This window comes from Bos indicus x Bos taurus, chromosome 12 (genome assembly GCF_003369695.1).
Source record: "Bos indicus x Bos taurus breed Angus x Brahman F1 hybrid chromosome 12, Bos_hybrid_MaternalHap_v2.0, whole genome shotgun sequence".
In the NCBI taxonomy this organism is placed as follows: Eukaryota; Metazoa; Chordata; class Mammalia; order Artiodactyla; family Bovidae; genus Bos; species Bos indicus x Bos taurus.
In genome coordinates, this window is record NC_040087.1 from 23,063,137 (window position 1) to 23,084,281 (window position 21,145).

General features: G+C 39.8%; 1 protein-coding gene across 1 annotated transcript in view; it reads right to left on the minus strand.

The window, feature by feature from the left end:
- The window catches only part of FREM2 (FRAS1 related extracellular matrix protein 2), a 152,929-nt gene that overhangs the window by 18,417 nt on the left and 113,367 nt on the right, over positions 1–21,145 (minus strand). Inside the window, exons 8-16 of the mRNA XM_027557360.1 lie at positions 19,553–19,762; positions 17,527–17,724; positions 16,295–16,459; positions 15,156–15,338; positions 11,556–11,686; positions 9,346–9,504; positions 7,241–7,544; positions 4,721–4,852; positions 2,847–3,178 (exon numbers count right to left, since the gene is read on the minus strand). Of these exons, the coding sequence (XP_027413161.1) occupies positions 2,847–3,178; positions 4,721–4,852; positions 7,241–7,544; positions 9,346–9,504; positions 11,556–11,686; positions 15,156–15,338; positions 16,295–16,459; positions 17,527–17,724; positions 19,553–19,762 (1,814 nt within the window). The remainder of the gene's footprint in view (positions 1–2,846; positions 3,179–4,720; positions 4,853–7,240; positions 7,545–9,345; positions 9,505–11,555; positions 11,687–15,155; positions 15,339–16,294; positions 16,460–17,526; positions 17,725–19,552; positions 19,763–21,145) is intronic.

The window sequence follows — 21,145 nt, forward strand, 5'->3', positions numbered from 1 at the left end:
ATTCTTTCAGTTTGGCAACTCTGTCTTGTAAGTTAAATAACTTGAAGCTGGGAGGTTAGACAAACCAGAAACCTTTAAAAGTGTGCTACAAAACAGCTTTTTAGTCACAGAGAAAAATGCAGAGACCTGGCAATATTTCCAGGCAGTAGCTCTTGCTACTAAGAACATGAAAGATAAAAATCGGTCCTTCATCATGTTGTTCTTGGCAGAAGCAATTACCACTTAGTAAAATTGGTTTGCATAGTGATTACCTTGATCTAAGTTGGCAAGTCTAGAAAAGGACTAGAAGAGAGAAAGGCACATCTATTTGCTGCTTGGCCAGGGAGATGCGGTATTGGCAGAAGACAAACAGACCCGGGCTTATTTCTGTTCTTGTTTAAGGAACGGAGAACAAAGTTTGTCTTTCTTGCAATTTCATCTGTGACCATAACCATTCCTCATGTTCACCCAACTAAATGACACTGAACTCACTCAAATAAATGTCCAGATAAGTATCATGATGTGGTTAAGAGCAGAGGCTTACAAACAAATTGAATTGGGATGAGTTATTTGAATTCTCTTTGCTTCAGCATCTCCAAAAAGGGAAAAAAAATCATATTTGTCTCATAGTGTTTTTGTGAGGGCAGATTTAGTGGAAAAACGTAAGGTACTTAGACATGATGACAGGTATAAGGTAAGCATTAAACAGATGTTAGCTATACTATTATTGTCTTCCCTGATGGCTCAGTTGGTAAAGAATCCGCCTACAATGCAGGAGATGCAGGGTCGATCCACGGCTTAGGAAGATCCTGGAGTACGAAATGACAACCCACTCCGGTATTCTTGCTGGGAAAATCCCATGAACAGAGGAGCCTGGCGGGCTACACTCCATGGCGTCCCAAAGAGTCGGACACAACTGACGTGACTGAGCCAGGGTAACTGCAGGCTTTTCAGGAGGGAAGCCTGTCTGGACTGCATGCATAAAAGATAGAAAAGTACTGCCATTTTGCAGAGAAGATAGAAAACATTCTTGAGACTAAAAAGTGACCATAGACTCGATAAGATCTACAGAGAAGCTCCATGGTACGAAAAGCTTTTTAAAAAACAAGAACCAGAACAACAGTGGAATCCTATTACTATGTCCCATTGTGTTTATGCCAGTAGAGCCCATGACTCTGGCAAGATCCAGAGAGAAGAGCATCCAGACAGAACACAGGAATGATTTAATAATGCATCAAAAACAGGCTCTGTAAGGGACAATCAAAAGACTGGAGATACTTGTCCTCTAAAGAAAAAGGCTGATGTAGATGTGTCAACGTGAGTCTTTATTCTGGGGATAGGACTTTGTTTCTTTCATGTTTCTTCCAGGTGGCAAAGAGCGACTTGAAGAGGTAACACTTATGAGGGTTTAAGTAACCTGCCCAAGAAGACGGAGCTAGAAAATGTCAGAGCCAACTTTAGGTCTGCATTTGCTAAATATCAATATGCAGGCTCTTTACACCCTTCTATACTGTCTTCCTGTTGGTGTTCTTACTTGGGATTTTTAGTAATTCAAGCAAGTTTCTGGGCATTTGTTGCTTTTGGAGGATGTAGAGATAAAGTCTCACATCCTTGGAGTCCAATAGATCCCAGACATAAAATACATGGCCATTCGACATCAACACCAGCAGAACTGCTCCAGGTTTACAGCTTTGCTCTGGGGGTAAACCCACAGTTATGATCTACATTCCCCTTACTACTAGTTTTCTTATATTTTAACATCACAGGAATATAGCACAGAAAGAAATATAGACTCATGGTTAAATTTTGAAAGACAAGATTATTCTGGATACCATTTGACACTTTAATGTATGCATGTGTGCTAAGCCTGCTAGGCTCCTTTGTCCATGGGATTCTTCAGTCAAGAATACTGGAGTGGGTTGCTGTGCCTCTTCCAGGGGATCTTCCTGACCCAGGGATTGAACCCACATTTCTTACATCTACTGCATTAGCAGGCAGGGTCTTTACCACTAGCGCCACCTGGGAAGCCCTAGTTTAAAGTATAAGCCTACTTATATAAACTTTTGTTCAGCCCGGTAGGACGGAGCAAGAGTTTTAATTAAAATACTCATTTCAAATCTAAGCTACACCCTATATATTTTAGATTCTCTGTTATAACTGCTAATGAAGACCTTGCTTCACCACCATTTTAATAACAACTTTGCTGCTGATGGTGGTGGTGATGGGGGGTGGAGTGTGTGTATGTGTGTCTATTTTTATGTATAAATGTCTGCCTGTGTAGTATGAAGAGGAATAAGTAATTGTAGAGTAGAAATAACAGTAAGCTTTAAATGAAAATACTTTTGACTATGTTAGTGATGGACTATGTTAGTGATGAACCAAATAAGGAAGAAAAGGGGAGAAAACTAGAAAGATAAAGGAGGCACAATGGAGGCAGAAGGAGAGAAAGATAGATGGTAGGTAAAGAAGAAAGTAAGGAGGGAGAAAAACTGGACTGACTTTGGGGACTAAATCCTTACTTTAGATGGTTCATGATACATCCCAGGCATCTGGAACACAACACAAAAAATGCAAATGTATACTTCGAAGAGAAATTAGTATTTGCAGTTTTATAATATCAGAGTAGATTTGGAGCTTACAGCATAGTTATATGGTGTCCTTTCAATCCAAAGATAATGCTACTGACCCATTGCTTAAAAAAAGACATAGATTTCTAGAAATAGACATGGATTTTTATAGCACTCGTGCCAATCACCTACTCTTTCTTGTGCCCAGTAACCTCCATCACCAAGATGGAAAACAGAAGCTGGGACTTCTGTCCAACCGGTTTGTCCAGTGACCAAAGCTCAGATGTTAAATGTCCATACCTGTCCATCGGTTCCAATGGTCCCTCCACAGTCAGTGAGCAGCTCGGACATGTCGTAGTAGCTAACAAACTCCCATAAGCAGGCCTCTAGGTTCAGGTTTCGGTAGAAGCGTAAGGTATTGGAGCCTCTGATAGATGAGCTGTACTGGTAAGGATAAGTCTCTCCAATTATTTCTGGATTTTTGGTAGCATCAGTCAAGAAACCGTGGTGGGTCTTTACTTCGGTGTAATCCAAGAGGTTGGAGCACTTGTGGTTTCCAACACGGGTACCATCAGGGCTGAGTGTGAGCTCAAAGTTGGAAAGCTCTTTGGTAGAGATTACAGGGAGCATGCCTACAAGGAATTGTGATAATCACTGTTACCATTTTCACCAACAGCAAAGGGCTTTGAACACTTGCTTTATAATCTCTTTATCTCTTGAAAAGCTAAGTGAGCAGTGACAGTTCAGATGGTAAAGAATTGCCTGCAATGCAGGAAACCAGGGTTCAGTCCCTGGGTTGGGAAGATCCCCTGGAGAAGGCAATGGCACCCCACTCCAGTATTCTTGCCTGGAAAATCCCAGGGACAGAGGAGCCTGGTGGGCTGCAGTCCATGGGGTCGCTAAGAGTCGGACACGACTGAGCGACTTCACTTTCACTTTTCACTTTCATGTATTGGAGAAGGAAATGGCAACCCACTCCAGTGTTCTTGCCTGGAGAATCCCGGGGATGGAGGAACCTGGTGGGCTGCCATCTATGGGGTCGCACAGAGTCAGACACGACTGAAGTGACTTAGCAGCAGCAGATATATATAATATTGCCTAATATTGCCTAAAGCTTCCTGTCCATTAGCTACTTAAACTATAACTAATGTACCAACTAATAGAATTAATGTTTATATACTTTAGATATAAAGTGAATTAAGAGGAATAGAATATGAAACTGTCTTCTGTACATTGGGAAATGTTCCTAAAGTGTGGATAAAGTTACTGACTCAGAAATTCTCGCTGCACTTCGCTATCCAGAGAAAATGAACACAGAATTTAACATTGTTAGGGGTATTTTTATCTTATTTTAATGCCTAAGAAATGTCTTAGTTGTTGCAATAAATATTGGCAGAGATTTATGAGATTCTTGCTATGAAAAAGCAAATAGATGTTGAAGGCAGGGACTGAGATATCATGTGCTTTAATGTAAGTCTAAGTTCAAGAGTTTTGAAGGCACACTATGCCATTTTGTAAAACCACATCAACCAAAGCTTTGTTTCATTGTGTTGTGACATGTATGACACTTACCTAATTTTAAACACTGAAATTGTCAGAAAAAATAAAACTGGGCAGACAGATAGCAAAATACACTCAAAAGAAGCAAGACTTGAAACTTAATGTAAACTGAGCATTTATTGTACACTTGGTTATTCAGAAAACAGGCAGACCTCAGAGATACCACAGGTTTGGTTCTAGATCACCGCAATAAAGTGAATATAAAAATGAAGTGAGTTCCATGAATTTTTTCATTTCCCAGTGCAACTATACTGTAAAGTGTGTAATAGCGTCACATCTAAAACACAATGGACCCACCTTCACTGAAAAATATTTTATTGTTGAAAAATGCTAACCATCACCCGAGCTTTCAGTGAATCAAAATCTTTATGCTGGCAGAGGGTTTGAAATATCGAGAGAATTACCAAAATGCGGCACAGAGATGTGAAGCAAGCAGATGCTGTTGGGAAAACAGTGCCAACATTGCTGGAAGCAGGGTTGCCACCCACCTTCAACTTGTAAAAACCGGAGTATCTGTGAAGTGCAATGAAATGAGCTCTGCCTGTATTCAGTAAAATAAACCAGGGAAAGAGAAACCCAAGCCATCTCCACGCTTTGCTTACGCAGTCACCTACCGTCTGTGTGGGGCATCGTGACGGTGAGCTTGATGAGGTTCGTGTACTCTGAGTCCTCGGGGCCCGTGTAGCGCAGTTTAGCTGAGAAGGGCTCTGCTCCCACTATCCCTGGCACTCGGGGCTGGCAAAGGCCTAAGGCACAGTGAAGACACTTATGCTAAAAGAAGATAACGGTTGACACCTAAAGTATATACGTTTTTAATAGGCACTATTATTTTTCTCTACTTTAAAATTCTCTGTGGACCATGGCATTGCTGAGAGTAGATACTATGAGGAATCAAAAGACCATTGTGTGACAAGTAATTCCAGCAGACAGTCCAATGGCTACTTCTTAAGACTTGGAGTATCTTCTAAAGTTTGAGAAAAAAGAGTTATTGTTCAATGTGATTTAATATATGCTGTACATCATCGGTTATGGTCATATTCACAAGATTATTTTATTATAAACAGATACAGTTAAAATGACTGAGAAACAATAGGAGAAAAGTGTCAGTTCAGTTACTCAGTTGTGTCCGACTCTGTGACCCCATGAACTGTGGCACGCCAGGCTTCCCTGTCCTTCACCAACTCCCGGAGCTTGCTCAAACTCATATCTATCGAGTTGGTGACACCATCCAACCATCTCATCCTCTGTCATCCCCTTCTCCTGCCCTCAATCTTTCCCAGCATCAGGGTCTTTTCCAACGAGTCAGTTCTTCGCATCAGGTGGCCAAAGTGTTGGCATTTCAGCTTCAGCGTCAGTCCTTCCAATGAATATTCAGGACTGATTTCCTTTAGGATGGACTGGTTGGATCTCCTTGCAGTCCAAGGGATTCTCAAGAGTCTTCTCCAACACCACAGTTCAAAAGGTATTTATGAGAATGTCAACAAAATCAGAATCAGGCCCTAGCATCAGGCATGTCTGTTTTATTAATAAAGGGTGATTAATTTAAAGTCATTGTTTAATTTTTTTGGCATCAACACAATACTTTGGCTTTAAAAGAAACTTAAAAATCATACATTTTAATCCTGATAAAAGAACATGTTTACTACACTGTTTATTAATATATATTGACCCTGAATATATAAGGGTGGGAGATGGTCCATATAACCTTTCTTGCTGCAACAAACATACTTCTGAAGAATTGTTTACAAATGGAATTTTTAGAAATAGAATCTTATAAAAATAATTATTTTTAAACTCTAGGTTAAAAATTCTGCAGAGTAGAGGGTTAGTTTATGAAGTGGATTTCCCGTCTTTTCAATGTTGTCTCCAGCCACATCTATTTCCCACCTCCACTGTGTCTGGGCTCCAGTCCTGCCTCATCATCAGTTACAGTCAAATTCACAAGATCATTTTAATATAAACAGACATAGTAAAAATGATTGAGAAACAACAGGGAAAAAGTAACTGTGGTTTAACTAAATGAATGAGATTGTTATCCTAGAATTAAATACTTGACTAGTCATAAAATATACATTATTTATAATAAAATAAAGTTAAAAATGTACTCATTTTAGAAATGAAAACTAGAATCAGAGAATCTTAAAGAGACCAAAATACATAGTTTTCTCTCTCTATATGGTTTCTTACAGTATGTACTTCCCTTATTAACTCCCTTGTAATAATAAAGTATAGACACTCTTGCATACCTCTGTTCTTGGACTGTCCTTCCCCTCCTGCCCCAGCAAGCTCCTGCTCATCCAACACCCAGCTGGGAGTGCCCTGGCTTTGCACCTTCACATGAGCCACGCTGCCCAGATCCGACCCGCGTGTACCATCTGCTTCATCTGATCACCCCTCTCTCCCCTACATGCTGCCTTATTTCTCTGCTTGCAGTTCCCAGAATACTCTAGGTTTCCTCGTGTGTCTATGAGTCATTGCTCATGCCTTTCCCCCACTCCTGTTTTCAAAATTCAGCTTAAGCATCTCCTCTTTGATGAAACCTTTCATGATCCATTCAGATTAGAACTCATCACGATGACTTTTGCATTTCTGAGCCCTGGCCAGACTAAAATGTGTCTGTCTTCAACTTGAGTGTGAAGGAAGGGCAGGAATATGGGAGGGCAGGAATCCTGCCTTATTTTTCATATTCCAGCAAAATTGTAACACTTGTGTGGTGATTGAAAAATGAACAATGAGTATATATTTGTTTTCTAATGTCTATTTTTGTGAAAATAGATTATCATTTTAAAATACCTATCATTTTAAGAGCAGCAATGGCTCAGATGGTAAAGAATCCTCCTGCAATGCAGGAAACCAGGGTTTGATTCCTGGGTTGGGAAGATCCCCTGGAGAAGGGAATGGTAACCTGCTCCAGTATTCTTGCTTGGAAAATCCCATGGACAGAGGAACCTGGTGGGCTACAGTCCAGGGTTGCAAAGAGTCAGACACAACTGAGTGACTAACACTTTCACTTTATCATTTGAAATTATCAACGTATCACAGAATACATGGGGCATTTGGAGGAATGAAAATAACTAGACATTAGACATATATAACATTCCTCGGTATTCCAGCAAACATGATGTGAAAACTACCTTCTTCTCTGCCGATGGTCACAATAGGACTCATCAGCTCCAAGCCTTCACTGCCGTCAGCATTCACAGCTCGAGCTGCACACTGCACTCTGGATCCAGGCTGGAAGTATATGGAGTCTAAAGTGATCATCTTGGACGAAGTGAAAAAGGTGTCAAAGTCCACTTCTCTCATGGGGCTGGTCACGCCGTCGGGGCCCGCGGGGGCGCTGATCAGCCATCGGTACCGGGTCAAAGTGTCATTGATGTTCTCACTTGCACAAATAGAGCCTGTTTTTTCATAGTCTGGATATTTAGGGTTGCAAGCCTATGGGAAACAAATAACTATGTTAGGGCCACAGGATAGAACAAGGTGGAAATTATTCCTCTTAAATTCTCTCTACTTTAATATCTTTGGTGCTACTTTTTTTTCACCCGAAGTCAACAATGCTATTCATGCAACTTTCAAATTCCTATTCCTATCCATGCTAGCTTTCAGGAACTCTGATCTTGCATTTCAAACAGCTTATGGGGCTTTTCCGCCTTTAACTTGGTAACTTGAGTAAAAGTGACACTCATTTCATCATCTCTCGCATCCTTAGAGTTGTCGGATCATCCCTGTTCTTTCTCGCTCCCTCACTTTCCTCTTTTTATTTTGTCCCCCATGTCCAGTGGGTGAGTGAACTTGGTTGATTCTTTTTGTGCACTGTCTCGTAAGTTGGTCCCTTCTTCCCATTCCCAGCATCACCTTTCTATCTAATTCAGAGCCTTTCTAGTCAGGGGACCATTGCTGCCATGGTAACACTTCAGTACAACCCCTCTGCTCATGTCATTCTTCTGGGCAAGAGCTCCCTGCTGCTGCTGCTGCTGCTAAGTCCCTTCAGTCGTGTTTGACTCTGTGCGACCCCATGGACTGCAGCCTACCAGGCTCCTCTGTCTATGGGATTCTCCAGGCAAGAATACTGGAATGGGTTGCCACTTCCTTCTCCAGGGCATCTTCCCAACCCAGGGATCAAACCCTTATCTCCTGCATTGCAGGCAAATTCTTTACTGTCTCAGCCACCAGGGAAGCCCGATACATACACTGCTGCTGCTGCTGCTAAGTCGCTTGAGTCGTGTCCAACTCTGTGCGACCCCATAGATGGCAGCTCACCAGGCTCCCCCGTCCCTGGGATTCTCCAGGCAAGAACACTGGAGCGGGTTGCTATTTCCTTCTCCAATGCATGAAAGTGAAAAATGAAAGTGACGTCGCTTAGTCGTGTCCAACCCTCAGTGACCCCATGGACTGCAGCCTTCCAGGCTCCTCCGTCCGTGGGATTTTCCAGGCAGGAGTACTGAAGTGGGGTGCCAGTGCCTTCTCCGATACATACACTACCATGTATAAAATAGCTAGCTAGTGGGAAGCTGCTGTAGAGTGCAGGGAGCTCAGCTCAGGGCCCTGTGATGACTTACAGAGGTGGGAGGGAGGCACTAGAGAGAGGAGATATATGTATATGGACATATAGCTGATTCACTTTGTTGTACAGCAGAAACTAGCAGAACATTGTAAAGCAATATAAAATAAGTAAATGTGTCCTGATTTTTGCTCACAAGGTGCTTATAATTTATAGCAAAGAGAGGGTAACTAAAAAAAGTAATGCTAATATGCCATTTGTAATGCAACCATCATTTTGGAATAATATTTCCTTATGTGACTCAAACTAGTGACCCTCCATCAGACCGTCCCAAACCTTCCCTCACAGGTGGAGCTGCGGTTCTATTTCCTAGTTTGTATCATGATAATGCTCATCTTGCCTTATAGTAGAGTGACAGAGTCTTACATATTTTCCTCTTCCTTATTTTTAAATTCCTCGAGCACAAAGTTTATATCTTACTAATTTTTCTCCCAGTGACAGATTCTGAGATAATATGAGATACATACTACGGGCACATCAGTTAGTAAACCTCTGTCAGATGAAAGGGAGAAAAAGGGGAGCTTCACTTGAGTAATATTTTCCTCTCCAAAGACCAAAGAGTAAATACTGCAGTATTTTCCCACTTTTATCTCATCATGGCAAAGCCCATGCGACCTTGGTTAATGTTCATAACTATTTTTACTATTTCACAATTTTCCTCCATTTCCTACTCACTGTGATACAGACGACAGGATAACCAGACACAGGCCCAGCACTCTCTTTGGCCCTGGAAGAGTCATCGTACATCAGCAAGGACACAACTTGAGGGACAGAAGGAAAAGTGACATCGGCCATGCTGTTCATTTCTTCTATATACACGATGGCTTTGGTCGCCTTGAAGGAAAAGATAAGTTACCCATGATTATTGAAATGTCAGACTCTGGATGCTTCTACCGTGCAGAACAATACCGACAAGTAGGCAAGTACATGGTTTCAATATAATAGCAACTGTCACACCCAGAGACCCTGCGGTGTGACAGGCCCTATGTGGCTTGTTTCTAATGACCCCAGAATGTACAAGGGAGGGGACCTGCGCCCAGGGCAGTCTGTTGGCCAGTGGTCCACAAAGTATGTGGTGGTAATTTTTTCTCCAAATGGTAATGATACTGGCTAAATGTAACTTGGTTTGAAGGGTTGGGGTTGTAAAGTGGAAGACGATGACAAAGTCAGTTAATGAATAGTGGGAGGAAAGCTGAAGGAGCCATGGGAGAAGGTGGATTCTAGGGATCACGTGAGATTGTGGATTCTGCTGAAGGGGATGGCCGTGCAAAGTGAAGCTTTAGACGGGCAGAAGCACAGCGTGAAGCAAAGGCAGAGGGAGAAGCTGAGTCGCAGACAGAAGAGGGTCCTGTGAATATCTACTGCTCGTAGGGTGATAAGAACACCTTGCTGATACATTTGCCTTAGCTCCTGAACCATCTTCCAATATCTGATGATACCTCACAGTTCCTAAGCCTATACTTACCAATGTCCTCTTAAAAGAGGCTTTGATCACTTAAAGTCATTTGAGTGAATCTCTGTTCCTCTTACTCAGGAGAGGTTAATACAATGCTCCATAAAAATTAAAGACTCACTTCTTAGGTGATCAAGACTTACATTTGAAAAAGATTTGCTGTTCCTACTTCTTGAATTTTAACTATGACTTGAAAAAAAAGCCAAGTAGCAAAAATTATAAAATATTAAAAATACTTGTACTTAAGGGAAAAATATCTTATACTAATAGTGAAGTCACTAATATATAAAAGAAATAGAATAATATAAACATTGGTCAGTTTCTTAAATCTTACGATATCACTTATATGCAAAAATCTTAAAACAATGATACAAATGAACCTATTTACAAAACAGAAACAGATTCACAGATTTAGAGAATGAATTTATGGTTACTAGGGGGGAAGGGTGGTGGGGAGCGATAGAATGGGAGTTTGGGGCTGACATGTACAAACTGCTCTATTTAAAATAGATAAACAACAAAGACCTACTGTATAGCACAGGGAACTTTGCTCAACATTCTGTAATAACTTAAATGGGCAAAGAGCTTGAAAAAGAACAGATACACCTATATGCATAACTGAATCACTTTGCTGTAAACCTGGAACTCACACAACATTGTTAATCAACTACTCTCCAATATAAAATAAAGATTTAAAAATCCTTTAGTTTTAAAAATTAGGTTTAAAGATCAAAATTCTATGGAGATTATGGTTATCTTGAAGAAAATCTGGTCGATGATACAATATAAAATAAAATGAAAACAGAAAAGAATTGTTAGGACCGTAACATTTGAGTCTTTGAGCCTCTGGACATCAGTTTAATAGTTATGATGAACAGGTGGGGATTTTGAGGGTTAGAAAATAGTTTCATGGGTTAAAAATGTGTGTTTTAATGAGTTATGGCACTAAACTAATAGCCTCATCCTTGTGCTGAGACTACAAAGCACAAAGGTTAATCCCAGATTCAATCATTATTAGATTCAATCATTATTGACTGAAATGGGAAGGGTAAACTGGGCTGCTGTGGGACTCAGAGACTCTAGTCCTTGACTTCCTACAGACATGATTTTTCAAGAAAGAGACAGGAATCTTTTTTTTTTTTGGCCGTGTCACTTGTCTTGTGGGATCTTGGTTCTCTGACCAGGGATGGAACGCAGGTCCTTGGCAGTAAAGGCGTACAGCCCTAACCATTGAACCACCAGGGAATTTAGGAATTTCTTCATTCTTGTTTTCCAATGGAAGTAACATTTATTTAGGAGGTGAAGAGAGATTATGTGCATCTTCTTTATACAAGTCTAAAGTCCATGACTTAGCTGTATACTGGGGATGGTTACACGCATTTTCCCTGATAAAATGTTGGCCATGACTTTATATCCATATCTGATTACTTACCTGTGTCTCTGCTATCATATTTTCATCAGGTTTTAGGTGGACAGTGAAGGCCTCTCTCATTTCTCTTACGCCATCAAATATTACTTCAATTTCAACAATGTGCTGGGTTTCTCCCTCCTTAAACTCAATTTCTACAAATGCAAAATCACAGGTTTAAATCCTTTACATAGGAATATGAGAAGCTTCTGGTAACCTTTGACAATGACCCACAATGAGAAATACATTTTATATTGTGGCCCAGTATACTTAGACTATGTAAAGATACTCACATATCTTGCACATGTTTATGTGCACATGTGGGTGTGAATAAAATGAATAAAGTTTTTAAAACATCATCTATTCTCACTATATGCATTGCATGCTAATATTTTTCCATTCCATTTTATCCAGAAGAAAACTCTAATCATAAGCTACTAAATTGATTTTTTTGATTCACAGTTTGAAAAAATGCAGAGTGATGGAATAGGCAATTCATAATTCTAATACTGGAACAACCAGACAAACTCACCTCTCATTTCCCAGAATTTCCAGACCAATAGGACGTGTGTCAAATATATGATCACACAGGTATTACTGAGTGTGAATAGTATTTTCATTATGTATGTATCTAGAAAAGCTGGACATACAATGGTTGCAATTTTTAACATCATGTCAAATTATATTTTAAAAAGACTTCTTTTGTTTGTTGATGTTAATCTTAGAAATGCAGAACATTTTATTAACAAAAGCATTAATGGTGTTTTTGCTCTCACCCTGTTCCTCCTCACTAAAAATAATTCCTTCATTGTTATGAAAATTAAACCCATCATGATAATCCCCTTTTAATCATTTATTCTAAAATTCTCAAGATATTAAAAAATTAATTGATTTTATTGAACTCATGAATAAGCAGCTGACCAAAGTTGGATAAACAACTTTGTGGGCTTTACAATGCCTTTTAAGAAACTGGTTCAGGAGAGAAAATAAAGAATATAATGCATAATCATTCCAATCTGAGAAGATAACAGATGCTGCAGTATTTGATCATTATAATTCTAAATTAAGAAGTCCTTTAAAATGTAACAGAAGAAAATGTGTCTTTAATGTATCTTTCTTTGCCTACTTCCATCAATTATGAAAAAGATTTTTTCTTTAAAATTGTGTTAGTAAGCCAGACTCATCTTTCAAATCAGTTCTGTTTCTCAGTACAGCCATTTCTCACATTGGCCTTAACCTATAATTTGAGTCCATCAGTCTTATATTTCTCCCACGCCAGGAGGGCTTATGCTTCTTGTTCCAGAGGGTGAAAATAGCTGATCACTTTCGGGTCATCAATTTGTTTGGCTTGACCTGTGGTGATGTTGCAATGGAAAGTTAGTTTCTAATCCTTCAATATCTGGGGATTTCACAGGAAAATACAGATTTTTCATATCTTTTGCACTTTTCTGACTGCACACTGTCATCTGGCTATGACCATACAAGTTTTGCTCAGCAGGGAATGAACTTTCTTGTTGAAGAAGATTTCCATTATTCCATCTTTCCCTCATACCCTCCTTGATCTACTCATTTTCATTGCTTATCTTAGCCTTATAAGCATCTGAGTTCGGCAGTGCTGTGAATTATACAGACCCAGTTTCTAAGAAGTCGAAAACTTCAGTATTTATTTTAAATGCTTAGATTACTGTCTTCTTACATATATGTGCTAAATGACAGTTCTTCCTTCAATCAATATATAGTCTTTATCTGCCACTTTAGTCATTTTTTTAGGGTTTCTTTTTTTTTGATGTGGAACATTTAAAAAATCTTTATTGACTTTGTTATAATATTGCATCTGTGATGTACTGTGATGCCTTTTTGGCAAAAAGGCATGTGGAATCTTAGCTCCCTGATCAGGGATTGAACTTGCAGTCCCTGAAATAGAAGGCAAAGTCTTAATCATTGGACTGCCAGAAAAGTCCCCAGACATTTATAACACAAAACTATTTCAACTTTTATTCTATGTTTAATTTTTTGTTTATTGCAAAGGACTGACCACAATTTGGTCCATAAGAAGATATTATGTTTCAGGAAAGATTAAATTTTTATTATAAACATTTATAAATAGCATGCTCATATTTATAGGACAAAAGAGACACAGGTTGATTTAACATTTTATGTTTTCTCTGACTTCATTTGTCAATTTACTATATACATATGATTTTGTTTTTGTCTTAGCAAAAAGAATGGTTTTATTTCTAAGAAAAATATTTTCTGTTAAAGGTCATATTGTACATATTTAGAAGATGCTTCCTTCATGTAAAACATGCTTATGTTAGAGATACTTATTTCAGATTTTATAATTTCATAGCTGATCAGTTTTTTCCTCTCCTTTTCAGTTTTATGTGATTTATTTCAAATAGATTATCATTCTTTACATAGGAAATAATATGAAGATAACTTTGAAGCTCTATAGCAGTTCATCAGACTTTTACCATATATGCAAAGAAAATACATGGTTCTTTGTAGAAGATGCTGTTTTTTCCTATTGTCTCATTAACTCAGTCAATGACTGATAGTAACTATTAGTCACTTTCTAAACTGTTCTGAAGTTGGCAGACCAAGATGAATGCCTGTAGTCTATGATCACTAAAAACTGTTGGCTGTGGCAGGTAGAAAACTAGAAACGAAGTGGGTAAGGACAATTACTACTACTAAGTCGCTTCAGTCGTGTCTGACTCTGTGTGACCCCACAGACGGCGGCCCACCAGGCTCCCCCATCCCTGGGATTCTCCAGGCAAGAACACTGGAGTGGGTTGCCATTTCCTTCTCCAGTGCATGAAAGTGAAAAGTGAAAGGGAAGTCGCTCAGTCATGCCCAACTCTTAGCGACCCCATGGACTGCAGCCTACCAGGCTCCTCCATCCATGGGATTTTCCAGGCAAGAGTACTGGAGTGCGTTGCCATTGCCTTCTCTGGATAAGGACAACTAACTACAAATAATTCATAAACTTAATTTTGGACATCATTTTATGTCTATTTTGCCAGTAAATAATCCAGAGAGAGAGAGACTAATTGATTTGTTTTATACTTCTAAAAATAGATGGTGAAATGATCCAAAAGTTTGAAGAAGAAAAGGGATGGATGAAATGTGTTTATGACAAGCTCGTGAAGCCCAGAGAATTCATGGTCTCTATAGTTGGTCGTCTGTTCCCCTTTTCACTGCCTTACATTAACACAAAATTTTCAAGCTTGACGTTTTGGATTGTTGGTATTCTATAAACTAAAAAAGACTATCTTCTTGGCTATGACATACATTTTCCATGTAATAGAATATTCAGGAAAGTTATTATTTAATATCGAATGACCATAATGAAGGTAAAGATTGTTGAAAATGAAAGTAGACTCAAACATCTAGCAACTTTACTCAAAATTTCCTTAAATCCTAAGACATATAGTCTGTAAATCAAAAAGGAGATGCCTGGAAATAAATTCCATTGACTTTGTTTTTCTGAAGGAAGTTAACTTAAAGGAGTATGTGCATCTGTATTTCAGGTAAATGGATATTTCTCTTCTTTTTCTTAAGGACACCAGCACCAACGCAGTGCGAGTACAACTCATCCGGACATCCCGAGAGCCCCCATACCTTCCGACACAGGGTGATAGTCCTCTCCAGAAGTGGCCGAGCCATCCTTAGTGTGAACTCTCACGATGGAAACTTTTGAAGTGTCTCCTTGGCGAATCACTGGAATTTTTATAACCACTGACTGTCCTGGTTCTTTGGGTTCACTGACGCTGAATTTGGTCTCTCCAAATTTAATAATTGTCTCTGAAACAGTAGGAAACATGGGCAAATTAGTTTGTAAAGGGAATGCTTTTTCCTTCATTTCTGACAGTTTTTTTTTCCCACGTGTGTGCATGTTAAGTTGTTTCAGTCATATCCAACTCTTTGGGACCCTATGGACTGCAGCCCGCCAGGCTCCTCTGTCTATGGGATTCTCCAGGCAAGAATACTGGAGTGGGTTGCTATGCCCTTCTTCAGGGGATCTTCCTGACCCAGGAATTGAACCCCTGTCTCCTGCATTGGCAGATGGGTTCTTTACCACTAGTGCCTCCTGGGAAGCCCCTTTTTCATGTGGGAGGACTTAATTATATCATATGCTGGGCTTCTCTCTGTTCCCTCAGTATAACTGGTGAGTGTGTCAGGAGAAACTGGGCATGCGTGGCCCAGCTCCTTACTTGGAAATTAACCAGCCCCCAGAAATCGCGTGCTCTGGGCTGTCTCTGTGTGCCAAAAATTTTTACATGAGTGGGCCACTGACTGCGGGAGGGGAGGGAAGAAACTGTTGCTCCAGAATTACCTGCACTGAAGGCAGGAGGAGGAACAAGCAGGTATGAGTGCTCTGGACTCAGCATTTACGTATAAACAATGTTCTTCAACATCAACTTACGGTTTAAATGGTTTACTGCCTTCTCCATTTATCTTAGTCTTTTTCCTATTTCTTTTTAACAATCTTTTTTTTTTAAAGTTCTTTTTATTTATTTAGCTGCACCACACGGCATGTGGGAGCTCAAGTCTCCAAATAGGGTTTGAACCTGCACCATCTGCATTGGAAGGTGGAGACTTAACCACTGGACCGCCTAGGAAGTCCCCTTTTTCCTATTTCTCAACCACTTAAAAAGCCTAGTCAGGAAGAGGGGCTTATTTTCTGAGCTACCTAAAACTTGAACACAGATGGATTTCAGTTCCCAATTTACAGCTGAGCACAAGACATGGCTTCTTACTATCAGCATCGTCTCGGATCCTTATCAGAGTTTCATTTTGTTCCCCAACTGCAGCTCCAAAAGGAGAGTTGCTTTGTGGGGTGCCAAGAACCAGTCGGAGCTCCTCTACCTCCTCGTACAATACGTCATCCATCAGCTCCAGGATGCAAGGCTTTTCGATCTCCCCTGGAACGATAATCATGAAAGCAGGTCAGTCATATCCCTTAAGCCATAACGGATACCTCTGCAGTAGAAGGTAAACACCACGAGGGTGGGGATGTTGTTTTGTCCCTTGCTGCATCAGTAGTGCAAAGAGCTATGTCTAGCATGTAATAAGCCTTCAGTTACTATTTGCTGAATGAACAACGAGGTTTGAATGTATGCAATGACAGGTTCCTATTAGTACAGGGAATTTCTTCTGTCTTTAAGTTTTGTTACTCATGTCTGAAAACAAGGGGAAAAGAGCAAATGTTAATGTCATTTACAAATTTCTAACATTATGATCAGGATGCAAATTTAGCAAATTTGTACCAGTTGGTCATTGTCAAATGGATCACAGTACATGTTTCTTGGACTGTATAGTCCATGGGGTCGCAAAGAGTCAGACATGACTGAGCGACTTTCACTTTCACTTTTCACATGTTTCTTACACAATTATTGGATCAAAGTAGTCAAGTATTTTAAGACATTGAATCCATATTGAAAACGTGACACCTATTTCTTTTCATTTCTATCATTTGAACACTAAGTCTTTCCCACTATTGTAAAATCTGTACATACCATTTTCTGCTGAATAAGTTTTGAATAAACCATATAGCATGTGTGCTCAGTCGTGTCTGACTCTTTGCGACCCCATGGACTGTAGCCCGCCAGGCTCCTCTGTCCATGGGATTCTCCTGGCAAGAATACTGGAGTGGGTTGCCATTTCCTCCTCCAGGGGGATCTTCCTGACCCAGGGATCAAACTTGTACCTCTGCATTGGCAGGTGGGTTCTTAACCGCTGATCCACGAGGGAAGCCCAAACAATATAGCACATCACTAGAAACTAATCAACACACTGACACAGAAACCAAAGGGAAACGCATTCAACCTGTTAAAATCAACCTCACTTCATTGTCATCTAGTGCACATTAAACCATGTCAGAAGCTTGAGGGAATCAAGAACTTGTAGAATCAAGTATCCTTGATAGATACTTCACACCCAAAACTTGGCTTCTGCAAACTCCAAACAAAAACTTCAAGCTGACACGTACCAGGGAGGAATGTGATGATGGAGATGTCAGTATTGGGGCGTTCTTCGAAGTCCATCATCACCTGTGCAGAGCCCTGTCGCGTGTAGCATCTCACTGAAGACCTGTACCGGGTATCCCCACTCCGGTGGATCGTGGCGACTATCTGCCCATCATTTTCATTGCCAGTGTATACTCGTTCTTTGAATTGCATCTTAGGTACTGCAGAAAACACAAGAACATAAATACCTGAATCAAAGTGAACAGAAATTTGAGGAAAACGGAATTTCAGAAAACATGGCTCAGTGGGAAGAACACCAAAACAACAACAAGAACTGGATCCCAGTCTCTGCTCGGTTACTGGCCAGTGTTTTGGGCTTGAGCTAACCACTTAACCCGGAGTTGCGATTTCCTTATCCTTGACATTTCGCTCTGCCTCTTTTGTGGAGTAGGGAGACACAACGAAATGGGAAAAAGTAGATAAAACCAGAGACTTTAAGATATCTGTATCTATATACGTTGGGTTTCCCTCATAGCTCAGTCAGTAAAGAATCTGCCTGCAATGCAGGAGACCTGGGTTCAATTCTTGGGTCAGGAAGATCCCCTGGAGAAGGAAATGGCAACCCACTCCACTATTCTTGCCTGGAGAATCCCATAGACAGAGAAGCCTGGTGGGCTATAGTCCATGGGTGTGCAAGAGTTGGACATGACTTAGCCACTAAACCACCACCATCTATATATATTGCTTAATCAAGAGCCTTTCAAAATTTCTTCATATGAAAAACATTAAAGATTGTGTACATAATTACAAGCATAGTTACCCAGACCATAATGGAAAAGATGACAATGACTATAATATATATATTACATAATACATGTGGAATTGCATCAAGAAGTGTTAGTTGCTCAGTCATGTCTGACTCTTTGCGACCCCATGGACTATAGTCCACCAGGCTTCTCTGTCCAAGGGATTCTCTAGGCAAGAATACTGGAGTGGGTTGCCATTCCCTTCTCCAGGGGATCTTCCTGACCCAGGGATTGAACCCTGGTCTCCTGCACTGCAGGCAGATTCTTTACTGTCTGAGCCACCAGGGAAGCCTTTATAGAAAACACAGGTGACACCTATACTGGGTCAATTAACTATAGATCTCATTGACGAGTTAGACTCCTCCAAGTAATGCCAAGATCATCATGGTAGAAGGTTATTTAGAATTTCCTTTCGACGATGAATCAGAGAGCCTCACTTTTGGCATATCGTTAGGAGTAATTTCAGGACTGTCTGTGTGTAAGGAGATAACAGGAAGTGTCTGGTGTTGAGAAGTGGGAAAAGACCATTAATACTCGAGGGTTTGTGCAATCTCACGCAGTTGCACCAATCTGTGGGAGGGAGTTCTTGACACACAAGCAAGGTAATGATAACAATCTCACTTTTATTTTAATTTGAAAGGAAGACTACAAGTTTTTCTTCTGAGACTGTCTAATTCTATCAAAACAATAAGAAAACAATCAGGAGAAGAAAGAAAGACTTTGTCAGCTAAGGTATTATTATGGGATGAACTGTCCGTCCACACCTCCCTCCCTGCCCCCTGTTCATAGAGTGAAGTCCTAACAACCAATACCTGAGAATATGACTTTATGTGGAGAAAGGGTCTTTACAGAACTAATGAAGGAAAAATGAGGGCATCAGCGTGGGCCTTAATTCAATATGACCGGCGCCTTTATACAAAAGGGGAAATTTAAACACATAAATACACATAGAAGGTGATGTAAAGACACATACAGAAAAGATGGCTATCTACAAACTGAGAGCTGGAACCGTTCTTTCCCTCACATCCCTTTGAAAAGGTTGTTGCTGTTATTCAGTCGCTCAGTCAGGTCTGACTCTTTGTGACCCCGTGGACTGCCACACGCCAGGCTCCCCTGTTCTCCACTATCTCCTGGGGTTTGCTCAAATTCACATCCATATAAAGCCTAGTTTATCATTTTACTTAACATTTATGTAAACACTAGCCATCTTTTTACTTATCGTCATCAGTTAATAAACACTCACAATCTGAGACAGAATCATTTATGGTCACCGTGGCTTTGCTGGGGTCCCCAAGGGCTGCATTCATAGGCATTCGGAGCACCAGTTCAAATTGCTCAATACCCTCCAGCATTGGTTGTCCGAGATCATCCAAAATGATAACACGAATGGTTTGCATGTTGACTCCAGGTGCAAAATCTAAATTACGGCTGATTCCCACGTAGTCTGTTCCAGCTGTGACAGGAACAAAAGAATGTTTCAGCTGGGGACTGGCTAAATGCACACAAAATTACGAGATGAAAACTATGTTTTCAACAGACTTGTTTATAATTCTTTAAAAAATATATTGACTAGCATAACATTACAGAGAAGTGTATTTAATGAAATGTAAAAGATTAGCATTTACATTGGATATGAGATGGTAGCTCAAAGACCAGGTTCCTAACTCTGTCGTATCTATGTCTAAGGTTATTTTACTTTTCTGTTATTTTAGCTTTCTGTCTTGTAGTTTATCTATTTTGGAATTCTCAATTAGAGCTAATAAAAATCAGGTCTAAAAATAATCAGCATATCAATCAAGTATTTGATCATAACAAGTTATGAAATATAAACATGGAAATAGTTAACCATAGTTAAAAAACCATTTTTTATTTTCAGAAGTTACTACAGAACATCTTATTTAGGTGTGTGATTGCCTGCTGGTTAAAGCAACATATTTTAGATATAAGCTTTTGTCCAACACACTTCGCCCATTCCTATCCCTGGCAAAGAAAGCAATCTTTAATTCTCAAAGACATATTTCGCTTTTAGTGTATTATTTTTCAGACTGTGGGGTGCATACTAATGTTGACACCTCCATATATGTCTAAAGTATTTAAGAAACAAAACTTTCTCTTAATCTTTAGGCATGACATCCATGAAGACTGGGAACAGGGGAGACAGTTCAGTATTATCTCTTTGTTTTCATATCTAATGCTCTTCTAACTCTCATTTTGTATCTATTTACCTCTGAATATGCAACTATAATTAAGTACATGTCTTTATTTTTAAAAATCTCTATCTCGTTGTGTTTCCTTTTGTATTTTTCTTGTCCTCTGCTTCTACATCTTAATTCTCATCTCTTTGATTGGAATGTTCTCTAAAGAAATGACTAATTTGGCTAAACAAAGGTTTATTGGACACGGACCACATTCAAAGCACTCTACTGGTTCTACGACATTTAAAAAGTGAAAACTTAAGGGTGACTTTTAAAATGGAACGGCCACTACTTGCTTTGTGTGTGAGCATGTGATGAGTGTCTTATGTGTGCGTGTGTGTATGAATGAGAAAGAGGTAAATTGTACTATTGTTCATTTAATTTTTTTGAAGTATTTTCATTTACTTATTTATTGGGCTGCACTGGGTCTTAGTTGCAGATGTCACGGTTTCAGCACGTGGGATCTAGTTCCCTGACCAGTTCGATAACTGGATCTCTTGCATTGGGATCATGGAGTCTTAGCCACTGGGCCACCAGGGAAGTCCTTTATTGGTCATTTACATGAGACAAAGAGAAGGCAATTTCATATCTTATGCTTGTCCTAAGTTTCACGATCAACTTTTTGCACATGTAGATTCCAG